The sequence below is a fragment of the Salvelinus alpinus genome, chromosome 16, assembly GCF_045679555.1.
Source record: "Salvelinus alpinus chromosome 16, SLU_Salpinus.1, whole genome shotgun sequence".
NCBI classification, from domain to species: Eukaryota; Metazoa; Chordata; class Actinopteri; order Salmoniformes; family Salmonidae; genus Salvelinus; species Salvelinus alpinus.
Genome location: NC_092101.1, coordinates 5,846,980 through 5,865,019, shown reverse-complemented (window position 1 = coordinate 5,865,019; position 18,040 = coordinate 5,846,980). Strand labels below are relative to the sequence as shown.

The 18,040-nt window shown below is 43.9% G+C and overlaps 1 protein-coding gene across 1 annotated transcript in view; it reads left to right on the top strand.

Annotated features, from left to right (window-relative positions):
• The first annotated feature begins 685 nt into the window (after positions 1 to 685).
• The window catches only part of LOC139540688 (TSC22 domain family protein 2-like), a 63,985-nt gene continuing 46,630 nt past the window's right edge, over positions 686 to 18,040 (top strand). The window contains exon 1 of the mRNA XM_071344551.1: positions 686 to 3,053. Within this exon, the coding sequence (XP_071200652.1) occupies positions 1,423 to 3,053 (1,631 nt within the window). The 5' untranslated portion in view covers positions 686 to 1,422. The remainder of the gene's footprint in view (positions 3,054 to 18,040) is intronic.

The window sequence follows — 18,040 nt, the reverse complement described above, 5'->3', positions numbered from 1 at the left end:
CTTCTCACCAAGCTGCTTGCCTATTGTCCTGTAGCCCATCCCAGCCTTGTGCAGGTCTACAATTTTATCCCTGATGTCCTTACACAGCTCTCTGGTCTTGGCCATTGCGGAGATGTTGGAGTCTGTTTGATTGAGTGTGTGGACAGGTGTCTTTTATACAGGTAACGAGTTCAAACAGGTGCAGTTAACACAGGTAATGAGTGGAGAACAGGAGGGCTTCTTAAAGAAAAACTAACAGGTCTGTGAGAGCCGGAATTCTTACTGGTTGGTAGGTGATCAAATACTTATGTCATGCAATAAAATGCAAATTAATTATTATAAAATCATACAATGTTATTTTCTGGATTTTTGTTTTAGATTCCGTCTCTCACAGTTGAAGTGTACCTATGATAAAAATGACAGACCTCTACATGCTTTGTAAGTAGGAAAACCTGCAAAATCGGCAGTGTATCAAATACTTGTTCTCCCCACTGTAGATGTCTATGTCGGCAGAAATTTCACGAGCCTACCTTGGACAATTCCATTTTTCTCAAGACACAAGTGTCTGGGGATATTAAATGTGTTTTAGATACCTTATTGTTTCAGAATAATAGTAAATCACCGTATCCCCTCCGAATTATTCACTTCTCCAATAATTTATGTACGCCAATCATAGACAGGACGCCAATGCGCAACTCTCCCAGAGTGCTGTGCGTTTTTTTTTGCCATCTTGTCGAGTGGTGGAGAATGAGCAGAGCCATACTTGAGCTAGCCTGCTAGTAAGTGAATTTCAGTCACAGTAGGAGTTCTAAAGAGTGAGAGAACCCGAGGACGGGGAAGCTGAACTTTCTTCAATTCAGGAATTTATGTCTACCGTAGGAGGATATAGATTCCATGTGACGAGTTGAAGAAGGATATGGACTTGTTTATATGATGTCGTGCAGGCCGGTTCCTGTGTAGGGAGAGAACTAACGATAGCTATTTGGCTAGTTCGCTTTTAGCTACATTAGCTGGCTAGCTAGCTAAAAGGGAGAGTGGTGAAAAACGGGGCCCGCCAGTCAGACTGAAGTATCGGCAGAAGCCGGTGAGCAGTAACTGCGACAGCGGCCTGCTGGCAAATCCGGGGCCGTAAAAATACCTCACACGGGAGGCCAGGTCTGGAAGAACCGGAGGAGAGGAGACGGTGGTATCGGGAGACTTGTCACATTTCGTGCTGACGGAGACTAGCTAGCTAGTTACCTTGTCCGAGTTCAGAGGAAGTGTGCTTGTTCGTTTTTACACTCAGACACACTCTGCAACAGGAGAGGGGAGCAAGGAAGATGGCGCATACTTCTCTCGTTATAAACTGTGCGTTCTTTAGATAAGTTAGAAGACTAACTAATTGAGCTCATACTTAACACTTTAATCTGGAAATAGAGAGCTGGAGTGACTAACAAAATAAACATGTCAAAAATGCCAGCAAAGAAGAAGAGCTGTTTTCAAATCACAAGTGTGACACAGGCTCAGGTGGCGGCCAGTAGCATCACGGATGACACCGAGAGTCTGGACGACCCTGACGAATCCAGAACCGAGGATGTGTCATCAGAAATATTCGACTTGTCCCGGGCCGATATTGACACTGGGGTATGTGACAGAAGTTCATCCGAGGAAACCTTAAACAACGTAGTGGAACTGGAGGCTGCTGTCATGGCGTTACATTTACCTCAAGAGCAAGAGGCTGCAACAGGTCATTTTAACGGGGGGCACGCTTTTAGAAGTACAGGCAGAAGTCATGTCAATCAAAACCTTTTAGGGGGTAGTGTGCCTGTACCAGCCGCGAGTAAGCCCTCCATTCCAACCTTGGCCACTCAGCAGCCGACAACAGTCAATGCTGTCCCTGCTGCGAATGTCTCCCCAACAAGTGTGTCTCAAACGCCCCCAACTGCGCCTAGCACTACAACCACTGTAAGCTATAGTTCACGTTTCAGGGTCATTAAACTTGACCATGGTACAGGGGAGCCCTTCAGACGGGGCAGATGGACATGTACAGAGTTCTATGAGAGAGATTCTGAGGGCTCTGGCATGAGCAGGACTGTGGATAGCATAAAACACACTGTCACCCTTGACCACAATGCAGACCGGGACACTGGGCTTGGGGCCACAGGAGACTATGTGGTTGCTTCTAGTACCCTGTCCACACAGGCTCAAGAGTCCACAGGTGATAGTGGCTACTCCACTATCCACCATGGCCATCCTCCGGAGCCTCAGCAGCAAGGCTACTGCCTAGCGCCCGAAATAGGGAACGGGGGGAGTGCCTTCCAGCCCATGGGTTACTCAGCAGTTGTATCCCAGGCCCAGGTCAACGTTCAGCCCTCTGTCCCCCAAACACTTCACCCTACTGGCCTCAACGGGGTGCCCCAAGGTGGCATGCTGAAAAAATATCCTCTTATGCCTCTTGCCACGCAGGCCCAGCAGTTTGCCTATTCTGCTCATCCCTCTGGAACGCTCCCCAGTCAGCTGGACCCTCACCAGCCTCAGAGCTCCAGCACTCAAACCCTCCCTATGGCCTCCCTCTCTGTGGGGCCTCCTGCGAGCCAGGGCCCCTCGCCTGTCATCACCCCAGACGGCCCCAGTGCTCAGGTGCAGGGGTTGTTTGCTCAGGCCGGGGAGCTGACTGGGTCTCTGCACAGCGGTCCATCACCGATGGCCCCTCGCCTGCCCGGGGGTGCCATACAGCACCCTGTGAGTCAGCCCCTGCCTTCAGGTGGAGTGGGCAGTGTCCTCGTACCTTCCACAGCCTCCATTGTCCAGAACGTGCCTGCCACAGTGCCCAGCGCCACCAACACCCCCCCAGGCCCAGGAGGACTCGCCCAGGTAGTTTGCAGTGGGGTCACGGCTGGATCTGCTGGGCAGGGCCTTCCCGCAACCAGCCAAGAGGATGACAGCCGCAGGAGGTCGGACAACCTTCCTCAGCCCAACGCCACCCTGGGAAAAGATTTCATGAGGCCTTTCATCCCAGAGAGCCTGCAGCTGGCCAATCCCACCGTCAACAGTCTGTTCGGGATAGCCATTCCCATGGATGGGGATGAGGATGGGTAAGAAAGATGAATGTTTCAATTTCATTTAAAATGCCAGTGGCCACTCCCTATCTCAATGTTCAACCTTATTGTATTCTTTAGTGTACACACAAGGTGTTTATGCATTCACACTCAACAGGTGTCAATAGGCATCATGTTAAGATGGAAAAAAACAACTTTTAGAAAACTGATTAACACTGAGGGATTAGGTGAGTATCTGGAAGACTGCCATCATGTTTTACATCACATTCTGCAGCAATGCAGTCATACTCACTCGACATTGTGTAGTGAACACCTCCCCTTGCCAAGGCTGGTGTGAGGTATGCTATTCCTGGAATTGTTTAGTTGTATGTAAAACATGTTTTGCAGTTGTGTTCAGAGAGTAAATTTGGAGTTTGGCAGGCGTGAGTGCGGCTGGCAGGGAGGAGCATTGCGTCAGAGTGAAATGTCATGGAGTTTTGGTGTTTTTCATTAGTGCCCACAAACAAAATACGTGAGGATACGAGAGGATAGCTCACGTACTATGGATATATGACCCTGTTCGAGAATTGAATTTCTTAAAGACCTGAAACATATAATCATTATGCTTAATTCTAATATAAAAATGTCCATTGTTCTGCATATCTAAGCATACCTCTTGAGCTCTCTGTATCCTACTTGACTAGTGGTTCTATTTTTAAAGAAACTAAATATCCATCTCTGCAAAAATCTGGGTAAAAGATTTAAATGGTAGTCTTATGTGAGTTTTATTCTTCACAATTAGTTATTGCTTGGTTTTCTAAAGTCTACCAACCTTGCCAGCTAAGATAGTTAGAGACACAGGTGGCGAGTGAGTTGTTTTAAGTTTGGGGAAGATAATTTTCACCATAATAATGGACCATTATAATAAAGCATTCTGTGCGTTATCGCATTTGCAGACTTTTATGTAAGATGGCATACTGTTCCTAATGTCATGAGTAGATTGCATAGTCCTAATTTGGGCTATTAACATAACTCAATCTCTTTTTTTTTAATAAACATATTTCATGCAAATCTACTACACTTTATATGACTGGATGGTGGAGACATTAGCAGAATATTTTATAATATGACAAAAATGACAGGGTAGCCTACTTTGCTGACACTGACAAACAGATTAATAAAAATGGCATTGTCTGATCCATCTCATAGTCCTACGAGAAGGGGAGACAAATACAATTTGACATCCATCTAACCTGGAGGAGGAAATTATTGTCCAAAAACAAACTTTCAAGTGGCACTGACCCACCAATGATAGAGTGAATATACGCACTCACCGGGAATATGATCGATACTCTCCACAGGTGCCAATAATATAGGCTATACTGTTAGCTCAATTAAGTTGAGAATTTCTTTCTTTTTACAGCAATAGCCATTTGTTTTCCAAACTACGTTTTCCCGCGATTGTGTTTAGAAATATTGCGATATGCCTGGCTGGGCCTCTACTTTTCACTGACAGTCGCAACTCGGTAATAATCTATTTGGTTTTTGCCGCTCGTGCTGCTGAAATTGCGTGCCCTTCCGACTGTAGACAATGCGATTTAAAACAATATATTTTTAAAGAAGCTTATGATCCTCTGTGTCTAAATCATACTTTCTGGTGTAGTAGCCTATTTTGAATGATGACAGGAGTAGGCTAAATAATTTTGGCAATTTATTTCAGTTTACATTAGGGTAAGCTTAGCCTTATGGACGTCCCACCTATGGCTAGACAAGCTAGCTACTCTAACTTTATTGATAGCCTGAAATGGCTTCTTGGTAGCTAGCTATGAGGTTGGGAGGTTGGGAACCTATCTGGGATAGCTAAAGCCAACTTGATAAAGTTGCTAGTAGTATACAGAGAAACAACAAACATTTTTTACAGGACAAATCTGAGGGGGCACATGCTCTTGTAGGCATGATGCCTCCACCCACAAATACTGGATAATAACCCACTTCGTTATAGACAATCAGTACCCCTTATTTACCACGTCTCCTTTTTGAGTTGAGGGCTCTCAAATAAATGACACTAAAAGTAATTGTTTTGCAGCTGACACTTTAACTGAAGTGAATACTCTCCTAGCATGTAGCCCTGTGTTTTGTTCTCTATATGGTGTAGAATATCTCCTGGCTCTCGTCCTAGCATGCCACCTCACCAATACCCACTTTTCAATTGTCTATAGTATAGCGGGGTGTGTGTGAAATGAGGTCTGATTGTATTGTCCCGATGCTATTTTCCTGAAACGAATCATTGTTTACCGAGAGACTTTGTTCCAGGCCAGCATCACAGAGTTGTTGGCATGATAAGGGAGAGAAGGGGGAATGGTGGTGGACAGATCGAGTTGTTGCCAGTGTGATGTCATCGGGGAACAGCCGTGCCCATTTCCTAATCGTTCTCGTATGTCGGCCATGACATCAGGGGAGCCCTGTGTAACCAGCACTACTTTTGACCAGAGCCCTACAGGGTGCCATTTGGGACACAGCCCAGGACAGGCTGTGTTGGAGGTGGAGTGGAAAGACAGAGGGGACAGGTGGCGATGATAGCCAATGGATCTGGGGCCCAGTTAGCTATGACATGACATGGCTCGATTGAGTCACCAGGCCTCGCCTCTGTCAACTGCCTCGATCGGTTCTGACCTGGGGTGGTTGATGTTGGGCTTTTTTCTGTCCTTAATCTCTCATTGTTCAGGCTGACTCTTGCTGGCTTTTACTCTAACTGTTTATAGACTCTTGGTGGGATCTCCAGAGGGTTCCTATAGATGCACACCAAAACACGTGTGTAGAATGTTCCTGTGCTGAAGTTTGGTTAACCTTGGAGTGTGTATGCTGGTAGGCTAGCCTATATTTGTTTATTTGGATCTCCATGAACTTTTGCAGAAGCAGCAGCTACTCTTCCTGGGGTCCACAGAAAAAGTAACAAAAACACTAATACACTGATGCCAAGAGTGTGCAAAGCTGTTATCAAGGCAAAGGGTGGCTATTTTGAAAAATCTAAAATATATTTAGATTAACTATTTTTTTGTTGTTGGTTACTACATGATTCCATATGTGTTATTTCATCGTTTTGATGTTTTCACTATTATTCTAAAATGGTAAAAATAAAGAATCTCTTGTGGTACTGTATATACGTTGCATTCGGAAAGTATTCCGAGCCCTTATTCTAAAATTGATTAAACATTTTTTTTCTCTCAATCTACACACAATACCCCATAATGACAAAGTAAAAACAGGTTTTTATACATTTTTGCTAATTTATAAAAAACTGACATTACATTTACAGAAATATTCAGACCTTTTACTAAGTACTTTGTTGACTTGGGATTAGTCTCAAGTCTTCGGTATGACGCCACAAGCTTGGCACACATTTATTTGGGGAGTTTCTCTCATTCTTCTCCGCAGATCCTCTCAAGCTCGGTCTAGTTGGATGGGGAGCGTCGCTGTACAGCTATTTAAGTCTCCAGAGATGTTCGATCGGGTTCAAGTCCAGGCTCTGGCTGGGCCACTCAAGGACATTCAGAGACTTGTCCCTAAGCCACTCCTGTGTTGTCTTGGATGTGTACTTACGGTCGTTGTCCTGTTCGAAGGTGAACCTTTGCCCCCAGTCTGAGGTCCTGAGCGCTCTGGAGCAGGTTTTCATCAAGGATCTCTCTGTACTTTGCTCTTGTTCATTCAGGCCAAAGAGTTCAATCTTGCTTTCATCAGACCAGAGAATCTTGTTTCTCGTGGTCAGAGTCCTTTAGGTGCCTTTTGGCAAGCTCCAAGCGGGCTGTCGTGCCTTTTACTGAGGACTGGCTTCCGTCTGGCCACTACCATAAAGGCCTGATTGGTTGAGTGCTGCAGAGATGGTTGTCCTTCTGGAAGGTTCTCACATCTCCACAGATGAACTCTGGAGCTCAGTCAGAGTGACCATCAGGTTCTAGGTCACCTCCCTGACCAAGGCCCTTCTCCCCTGATTTCTCAGTTTGGCCGGGTAGCCAGCTCTAGGAAGGGTCTTGGTGGTTACAAACTTCTTCCATTTAAGAATGATGGCGGCAACTGTGTTCTTTGGGACCTTCAATGCTGCAGACATTTTTTGGTACCCTTCCCCAGATCTGTGCCTCGACACAATCCTGTCTCGGAGCTCTACGTACAATTTCTTTCGACCTCATGGCTTGGTTTTTGCACTGACATGCACTGTCAACTGTGGGACCTTATATAGCCGTGTGTGCCTTTCCAAATCATGTCCAATTAATTGAATTTACCACAGGTGGACAAGTTATAGAAAAATCTCAAGGATGGTTAATGGAACTAGGATGCACCTGAGCTCAAACAGTTTTTGCTTTGTCATTATGGAGTATTGTGTGTAGATTGAGGGGGGGAAACGATTTAATCAATTTCAGAATAAGTCTGTAACGTAACAAAATCTGGAAAAAGTCAAGGGGTCTGAATACATTCCAAATGCACTGTATTTGTTATTTCTCAGCTCTCAATTTTGGGCTCAATAGCAACTATTTTACAACTAAGATATTTGATATGGCTTTGATATGCAGTGCGTGCGAAATACGCAGTGGCCATTGCGTTGGGCGCTAGGCTACAACTGCAAAAAAATGTGGGACATTAAACATATCTTAGATCAATACAAGCTACTAGCAGTGGGTATTATATTTAGTTTGATCTAGCTAATATGTTTTTTCGTTTCCACTTACGTAGGTGGTGAATTAGCCCCAAATAAATTAGCCTATGATATTAGTGTACTTAAAGATGCAGCCCCAAAAAAAAAATATATATTTTCTAAACATGCTGTAGCCCTATTTTTAACATTAAAATATAACAAAAATACATTTAATTTTCATGCTTTATCTGATTAACTTTGTAGGAAATGACTTGACAGTCCATGTTCATGACAAACAACTGTAGATATGTTATCTTCTAAAAAAAAAACAACACTGAAAATAACTACAATTAAAATAAAATAAAGTTTAAAAAAATGCCTCTGAAACTGTATCACTAACCCTGTTTTACAAAATGACCTCAAACGGTGTGTTTCCTAGAGTAATGTTGATTACTATTTTAGAATGTGCTTTTTAAATAGTGTGTGTACTGTTACTGCACTAAGCAGACAAGGTAACCTTTTCACTTAGCAACTACACACTTGTATCTAACTTATTATAACGGCATCAGACATTTTTACTGTGGAATTTTAAGGTTATTGATACAGCAAATGGCCCATTCAAAATGTTCAATTCCATCCTCATGGAACGACCCCTGACCTCTGTGTAAAATATGAAGACCTAATAGTAGACCTGCTTTGGATCTGGGAAATAGTCCTAAAATGGTGTTTACAGTAGCTTAACTGTATCTCTTTCCAAGTTCAAGATAAGTTCAACATTTTCATTTTGAATGGCCGTTTGCCATATTAATAACCTTAATATTCCACAGTAAAAATGTCTGACACTGTTAAGTTTTAGCTACAAGTGTGTATTTCAGCTTCCACTGACAAGGGTCCCTCTAAGAAAAACAACTCCCAAGGCAAAACAACAATGTTCTTGTTTGAGTCCATACTAACCCAGTTTACATTTGGAATTGAATCAGCCCCATAGTGTGTCACAGGCGGTTCCCAGAATGTTGACTATGTACAAACAACTGTGCCTGTTGGCCAGGCATCTCTCTCTTGCTGTCTCCCTCTTGCATTCTATCGCTCTCTTGCTTTCTCTCACTCTTCCTTACACACCTTCTTTTCATAGTGGTTACAGTATGTGAAGTATCTCTGTGCTTCATTTCAAAGGGAAGTCTCAAGACCGAAGAGAAATTGTCAAGACCTTGTTATCGTTCTCGGCCCACTAACCAAGTGGACGACTGTTCTCCTGACGATGACTAATGGACCCCTTCAGATTCTTAGAAATGTTCAGAGAGTCCTTTGGGTGTCCTCTGACCTGTACTAGCCTATGTCCTGGGCTGCTTGTTTTTTTGTAGGTTACATCAGATGACTTGACCGAGTCTCATAAGTTCACCTACATATTTCAGAAATGTAATTTGTATTTCATTACATTGGTTACGATCATGGCTCGAGACTTAACTTTTCCCATCACAGTCCCAGAATTTTCACAAAATGCAATTTAAACCGTCCCAAACTGAACATGAACTGTCCCAAATTAAAATTAATTTAATAATAAAAAAATATATATACACACACACACACACTACCGTTCAAAAGTTTGGGGTCACTTAGAAATGTCATTGTTTTTGAAAGAAAAGCAAAACATTTTGGTCCATTTTTAAAATAACATCAAATTGATCAGAAACATTGTTAATGTTGTAAATGACTATTGTAGCTGTAAACTGCAGATTTTTTGTGTGGAATATCTACAGAGGCCCATTATCAGCAACCATCACTCCTGTGTTCCAATGGCACGTTGTTAGCTAATCCAAGTTTATAATTTGAAAAGGCTAATTGATCATTAGTAAACCCTTTTGCAATTATGTTAGCACAGCTGAAAACTGTTGTTTTGATTAAAGAAACAATAAAACTGGCCTCCTTTAGACTAGTTGAGTATCTGGGGCATCAGCATTTGTGGGTTCGATTACAGGCTCAAAATGGCCAGAAACAAAGAACTTTCTTCTGCAACTCGTCAGTCTAATCATGTTCTGAGAAATGAAGGCTATTCCATGCCAGAAATTGCCAAGAAACTGAAGATCTCGTACAACTCTGTGTACTACTCCCTTCACAGAACAGCGCAAACTGGCCCTAACCAGAATAGAAAGTGGCCTCGGTGCACAACTGAGCAAGAGGACAAGTACATTAGTGTCTAGTTTGAGAAACAGACGCCTCACAAGTCTTCAACTGGCAGCTTCATTAAATAGTACCCGCAAAACACCCGTCTCAACGTCAACGGTGAAGAGGCGACTCCGGGATGCTGGCCTTCTAGGCAGAGTTCCTCTGTCCAGTGTCTGTTCTTTTGCCCATCTTACTCTTTTCTTTTTATTGGCCAGTTTGAGATGTCTTTTCCTTTGCAACTCTGCCTAGAAGGCCAGCATCCCGGAGTCGCCTCTTCACCCTTCTCCCCGATTGCTCAGTTTGGCCGGGCGGCCAGCTCAATGAAGAGTCTTTTAGTTGTTCCATACTTTTTCCATTTAAGAATGATGGATGCCATTGTTTTCTTGGGTATCTTCAATGCTGCAGACCTTCAATGTTGCAGATCTGTGCCTCGACATAATCCTGTCTTGGAGCTCTATGGGCAATTCCTTTGACCTCATGGTTTGGTTTTTGCTCTCACATGCGCAGTTGACTGTGGGACCTTTTTATATAGACAGGTGTGTGCTTTCCAAATCATGTCCAGTCAATTGAATTTACCACAGGTAGACTCCAGTCAAGTTGTAGAAACATCTCAAGGATGATCAATGGAAACAGGATGCACCTGAGCTCAATTTTGAGTCTCATAGCAAAGGGTCTGACTACTTATGGAAATAAGGTATTTTCATTTTATTTTTAATAAATGTATATTATAACTTTGTTACTATGGTATTGTGTGTGTATATTGATGATGAAAAAATTTATTTAATTCATTTTAGAATAAGGCTGTAACTTTACACATTTTGCTAAGTATTCAAAAGGTCTGAATGCTTTCCGAATGCACTGTAAGTCCGAAATGGAAGGGAAACAAATTGTCACCTATAGCACCGTAGACTCCACTGATCAGCCAAAACAAGCTCAATATCTCAATGCATGCAACACAATCCCTATTTAATATATATTCACCTGTATTGTGAGTAGGCCTATGCCATCTTAATTTACCCAGTTTGTCAAGAGATTTACCATTCAAATACAATTATTCTCATGGTTATGTAGTTCGATTGGTAAAAACAAACTCAAACGTATTGTTTTGATTTTTCAATTGATGCATTATTGTGTAACTGGCTGTCTCTGGGAAATTGTCAGATTTTTCAAATTTAATATTGAATATCGGCCTCCTTGACCCCCCCCTCAATCGGTATTGGCTCTAAAAAAAATCCATATGGGTCATTCTCTACTTCCTACGGCAGCTTGTGAATCACTCAGGGCCTCTGATGGGACTCTCCTCCATGCAATTCCATGTCTCTGAGCGGCCCTCTGTTGTCATTGAATGAGATCATTTGGATGATCTCGGATTTTACAGAGCATCGCTCTGTTCCCCCAATGTGCCGCCTCCGTGAGGTGTCTTCAATAGACTGGTTTAATGGTAGGCCTTCTTGTGTTAGGGCTCTCCATATGTTCTGAGGAACAGGGCTTGGATGTTGAGCCAGGTAGGCTGCTGCAGAGAGCTGCTGTGGTTGTCTGGATAATCTCTTCTGAGAGATTTACCCATACACAATCCAAATTGTCTTTCAAATAAACCAGGGGCTGTTTCCCCCTTTGGCTCTTTCAACTCTAAACAGGCTCCTCTTTAGGCCTTGCTCCTGCTGGATGTGCCCTTGCCGCACTTGGTTGTGAGACAGTGGAGGTTTAATTTTTGCCGGGCCCAGCTATGGCACAGTCAGGCTGAGGTTTCCCATTGAGGGTGGAGGAATTGAGTTACCCATCCGTGGGAACACCTGTATCCCTTTCCATATCCAGCCGAAGGACCACTTAAGGCAGGTTGACTTTTAAGAATGCGCTGGGTAAAGGTAGCAGCTGATACAGGGGGCAGGTGTACCGGTGAGGACAAGGATAGGGCAGAGAGACTTGAGGTTCCGGTTTAGACAATTAGATTTTAAAAATTTTCATCAGGTTTAATTTCCATCGTTGATTCCTTTGTGCTAAACATTTAACAGGATATGCAAAAACAGATTAACATATTTTCATATAAAGAATCCACATTATCATATTGCATATAATTATTATTCTTATACCATAAATTCCCCCCGAAACAAAATAGGTTCATTATAATTTCATGATTACATCATTTTATTTCATATCCAAACAGTATCCACACAAAGCACCGATTAGTGTCACCTCGTTAGTCAGTGTGTGTTACACTTGTGCTGGTTGCCATCTCGTTAGTGGGAAGGGGTTTCACCTATGCTGGCCCAGTGCTCCAGTTGTCTTGAGAGAGGTGGAGGGTCTACACCTTTTAGTTGGCACTCCCTATTTTGATTTCTAGACAAACAATCCTTTCTGTTATCTGATTTTGCTCCACCTTTTTGGTTTGCTACCTTTCTTTACGTTTGGTGTGGGTTTTAATTTAGTTTGCCTGTTCTTGGGAAAATGTAGTGGGTGCTCATGGTGGGTGTCTTTTTAAATCAAATCAAATGTATTTATATAGCCCTTCTAACATCAGCTGATATATCAAAGTGCTGTACAGAAACCCAGCCTAAAACCCCAAACGGCAAGCAATGCAGGTGTATAAGCACAGTGGCTAGGAAAAACTTCCTAGAAAGGCCAAAACCTAGGAAGAAACCTAGAGGAACCAGGCTATGAGGGGTGGCCAGTCCTCTTCTGGCTGTGCCAGGTGGATATTATAACAGAACATGGCCAAGATGTTCATAAATGACCAGCATGGTCAAATAATAATAATCACAGTAGTTGTCGAGGGTGAACCTACGGTATCTCTACCGCTCCTGCTGTCTCTAGAGAGTTGAAAACAGCAGGTCTGGGACAGGTAGCACGTCCGGTGAACAGGTCAGGGTTCCATAGCCGCAGGCAGAACAGTTGAAACTGGAGCAGCAGCACGGCCAGGTGGACTGAGGACAGTAAGGAGTCATCATGCCAGGTAGTCCTGAGGCATGGTCCTAGGGCTCAGGTCCCCCGAGAAAGAGAGAATTAGAGAGAGCATACTTAAATTCACACATGACACTGGATAAGACAGGAGAAGTACGCCAGATATAACAAACTGACCCTAGCCCCCCGACACAAACTAATGCAGCATAAATACTGGAGGCTGAGACAGGAGGGGTCAGGAGACACTGTGGCCCCATCCGATGATACCCCCGGACAGGGCCAAACAGGCAGGATATAACCCCACCCACTTTGCCAGAGCACAGCCCCCACACCAATAGAGGGATGTCTTCAACCACCAACTTACCATCCTGAGACAAGGCCGAGTATAGCCCACAAAGAGCTCCGCCACGGCACAACCCAAGGGGGGGCGCCAACCCAGACAGGAAGACCACGTCAGCGACTCAACCCACTCAAGTGACGCACCCCCCTAGGGACGGCATGGAAGAGCACCAGTAAGCCAGTGACTCAGCCCCTGTAATAGGGTTAGAGGCAGAGAATCCCAGTGGAGAGAGGGGAACTGGCCAGGCAGAGACAGCAAGGGCGATTCGTTGCTCCAGAGCCTTTCCGTTCACCTTCACACTCCTGGGCCAGACTACACTCAATCATAGGACCTACTGAAGAGATGAGTCTTCAGTAAAGACTTAAAGGTTGAGACCGAGTCTGCGTCTCTCACATGGGTAGGCAGACCATTCCATAAAAATGGAGCGCTATAGGAGAAAGCCCTGCCTCCAGCTGTTTGCTTAGAAATTCTAGGGACAATTAGGAGGCCTGCGTCTTGTGACCGTAGCGTACGTTTAGGTATGTACGGCGGGACCAAATCGGAAAGATAGGTAGGAGCAAGCCCATGTAATGCTTTGTAGGTTAGCAGTAAAACCTTGAATTCAGCCCTTGCCTTAACAGGAAGCCAGTGTAGGGAGGCTAGCACTGGAGTAATATGATCAAATTTTGGGGTTCTAGTCAGGATTCTAGCAGCTGTATTTAGCACTAAGTAGAGCATTGCAGTAGTCTAACCTAGAAGTAACAAAAGCATGGATACATTTTTATGCATCATTTTTGGACAGGAAGTTTCTGATTTTTGCAATGTTACGTAGATGGAAAAAGCTGTCCTTGAAACAGTCTTGATATGTTCGTCAAAAGAGAGATCAGGGTCCAGAGTAACGCCGACCTCCTTTTATTTGAGACGACTGTACAACCATCAAGATTAATTGTCAGATTCAACAGAAGGTCTCTTTGTTTCTTGCGACCTAGAACAAGCATCTCTGTTTTGTCTGAGTTTAAAAGTAGAAAGTTTGCAGCCATCCACTTCCTTATGTCTGAAACACAGGCTTCTAGCAAGGGCAATTTTGGGGCTTCACCATGTTTCATTGAAATGTACAGCTGTGTGTCATCCGCATAGCAGTGAAAGTTAACATGATGTTTTTCAATGACATCCCCAAGAGGTAAAATAAATAGTGAAAACAATAGTGGTCCTAAAACGGAACCTTGAGGAACACTGAAATTTACAGTTGATTTGTCAGAGGACAAACCATTCAGAGACAAATTGATATCTATCTGACAGATAAGATCTAAACCAGGCCAGAACTTGTCCAGGTAGACCAATTTGGGTTTCCAATCTCCAAAAGAATGTGGTGATCGACGGTAACAAAAGCAGCACTAAGGTCTAGGAGCACGAGGACAGATGCAGAGCCGCGGTCTGACGCCATTAAAAGGTAATTTACCACCTTCACAAGTGCAGTCTCAGTGCTATGATGGGGTCTAAAACCAGACTGAAGCATTTCGTATACATTGTTTGTCTTCAGGAAGGCAGTGAGTTGCTGCGCAACAGCTTTTTCAATTTTTTTTGAGAGGAATGGAAGATTCGATATAGGCCGATAGTTTTTTATATTTTCCGGGTCAAGGTTTGGCTTTTTCAAGAGAGGCTTTATTACTGCCACTTTTAGTGAGTTTGGTACACATCCGGTGGATAGAGAGCCGTTTATTATGTTCAACATAGGAGGGCCAAGCACAGGAAGCAGCTCTTTCAGTAGTTTAGTTGGAATAGGGTCCAGTATGCAGCTTGAAGGTTTAGAGGCCATGATTATTTTCATCATTGTGTCAAGGCTACAGTTGTTTTAGGCTACAGTTTTTGTTACTAATCAAGTTTCAGTGGGGAAAGGGTTGTACATCTGAATGCCTTCAACTGAATTTAAACCAACCCCTTTGAATCAGAGAGGTGCGGGGGGCTGCCTTAATCGACATCCACATAATTAATATGACCTTGAAATCATCATCCAATGTCTCCTGGCTTTCCAGTGAGGGTTATTAAACCACACTAGAAAGGTCATTCAAACCCTTCAAAGAAGTGTTACTTTCTTTATTAGATTATGTAAAAACAGTCAAAACATTTCATACATTTCAATTTCCAGGTTCACAGTAAGTTTCTCCAATAAATTTTTTTATCAGAATACTTCGCATGTTCAATTAAAACTCAGAAAATAAAAACTTCAGAAAATTCTGTGTGTGTGCCTTTTTAAGATGCCTCGGCACTAACCCAAATTCATAACCAGTAAATGTGTGTGTGTGGTAAACCTTATGGCAAAAACAAACAAAAATGGCCAGGCCTTATTTAATTTGGTAGCTCCGCTTTACCTCCGGATATCTCTATACCGATAAATCCGCCGAATTCCACTAACCACTCTCCCAAGACCAAAGCTGTAGGAAATATTTCAAAGAGAGATAAAATGATGCCATCTATTTTGTGAAGTGCACCAGTCCCTTCTGCAGCAAAGCACCCCCACAACATGATGCTGCCACCCCCGTGCTTCACGGTTGGGATAGTGTTCTTCGGCTTGCAAGCCTCCCCTTTTTCCTCCAAACATAACGATGGTCATTATGGCCAAACAGTTCTATTTTTGTTTCATCAGACCAGAGGACATTTCTCCAAAAAGTACGATCTTTGTCCCCATGCGCAGTTGCAACCCGTAGTCTGGCTTTTAATGGCGGTTTTGGAGCAGTGGCTTCTATCTTGCAGAGCGGCCTTTCAGGTTATGTCGATTATAGGACTCATTTTACTGTGGATATAATTTTGTACCTGTTTCCTCCAGCATCTTCACAAGGTCCTTTGCTGTTGTTCTGGGATTGATTTGCACTTTTCGCACCGAAGTATGTTCATCTCTAGGAGACAGAACGTGTCTCTTTCCTGAGCGGTATGACGGCTGCGTGGTCCCATGGTGTTTATACTTGCGTACTATTGTTTATACAGATGAACGTGTGGTACCTACAGGCATTTGGAAATTGCTTCCAAGGATGAACCAGACATGAACCATATATTTTTCTAAACCTCTACTTCAAAATACTCACCTGCAACCCGCCTCACCCAATGTGGTGTGGATCTGCTTTTTTTCTAAAGTATCTTTCTTTACTTCGGAACTGGAATCCCCCAACAGAAGCTAGCCAGTTAACTAGCTAGTAGTCAACTAACCACTGCTAGCGGTCATCAGCTAACCTTTAGCTTGGAAATCTCTCGCCAGTTTGCACAATGCGATTCAAACCAGAGCATACCGGACCTATTTTCTCTCCATATCCCCGGATTCCTACCACAAGCTCTGAACCTTTTTCACCTGGTTCATCGCAAATCAAAGTTTATTTGTCACATGCGCCGAATCCAACAGATGTAGACCTTACAGTGAAATGCTTACTTACAGGCTCTAACCAATAGTGTAAAAAAGGTATTAGGTGAACAATAGGTAAGTAAAGAAATAAAACAACAGTAAAAAACAGGCTATATACAGACACCGGTTAGTCAGGCTGATTTGAGTTAGTATGTACATGTAGATATGGTTAAAGTGACTATGCATATATGATGAAAAGAGTAGCAGTAGTGTAAAAGAGGGGGTGCTGGGTGGCGGGACACAATGCAGATAGCTCGGTTAGCCAATGTGCGGGAGCACTGGTTGGTCTGCCCAATTGAGGTAGTATGTACATGAATGTATAGTTAGTGACTATGCATATATGATAAACAGAGAGTAGCATCAGCGTAAAAAGAGGGGTTGGGGGGGGGCACACAATGCAAATAGTCCGGGTAGCCATTTGATTACCTGTTCAGGAGTCTTATGACTTGGGTGTAAAAACTGTTGAGAAGCCTTTTTGTCCTAGACTTGGCACTCCGGTACCGCTTGCCATGCGGTAGTAGAGCAAACAGTCTATGACTGGGGTGGCTGGGGTCTTTGACATTTTTAGGGCCTTCCTCTGACACCGCCTGTTGTCGAGATCCTGGATGTCAGGATAATGTCAGACAATAATCACTAACCAGAACAGCAATGGACAAGGCATATTGACATTAGGGAGAGGCATGCGTAGCCGAGTGATCATAGGGGTCCAGTGAGTAGAGTAGATTAGGCTGGCTGGAGACAGCGATTCGGCGATTCAGACAGCTAGCAGGCCGGTGCTAGAGGAACGTCGCGACGGAGGAAGTCTATTATAGCCTCCTCGTGCAGTTACTACGGTAGACCAGTCGTGATGTATTAGTAAGGTTCCGTGTAGCAAAGGGGCCCAGTCCAATTGGCAAAATAGGTATAGTGGCCGATGGATCTATTCAGCTAACAGTCCAAAATGCTCTAGAGAGTTAGCGGGCCGCGGCTAGCAGATGGGCATTCAGGGGACGTTGCGACGTAGGAGCCAGTTGAGTAACCCCCCTCGAGCAGATTACGTCGGTAGTCCAGTCGTGAAGGATCGGCGGTGCTCCGTACCCCGTATCGGCAGTAAAAGGGGTCCAGGCCAGTTGGCAAAATAGGTATCGTAGCCCAGGAGTGGCTGATGGACCTCTTTAGCTAGCCGGGAGATGGGCCTAACATGGGCTAGCTCCAGGCTAATTGGTGCTTGCTTCGGGACAGAGACGTTCGCCAGGAGTAGCCACTTGGATTGCAGCTAGCTAGCTTTTCTATAACAAGGAGGACGCACAAGACATTCTCCAAACATCCCACAGGGCCGACATCCCGGTTATTTGCAAGAGGAAGCGACACAGGTACAGCGAACAAAGAGCCGGACACTTGGTCAGGACCCGGAGAAGGAGAGTGGGAAAGCTGCCGTTACCGTCAATACTACTCGCCAACGTGCAATCATTGGACAATAAATTAGACGAGGTACGATCATGAATATCCTACCAACAGGACATCAAAAACTGTAATATCCTATGTTTCACGAAATCGTGGCTGAATGACGACATGGATAGGGATATATGCTCCACCGGCAAGATAGAACAGCACACTCTGGTAAGACGAGGGGGGGTGGTCTGTGCATATTTGTAAACAACAGTTGG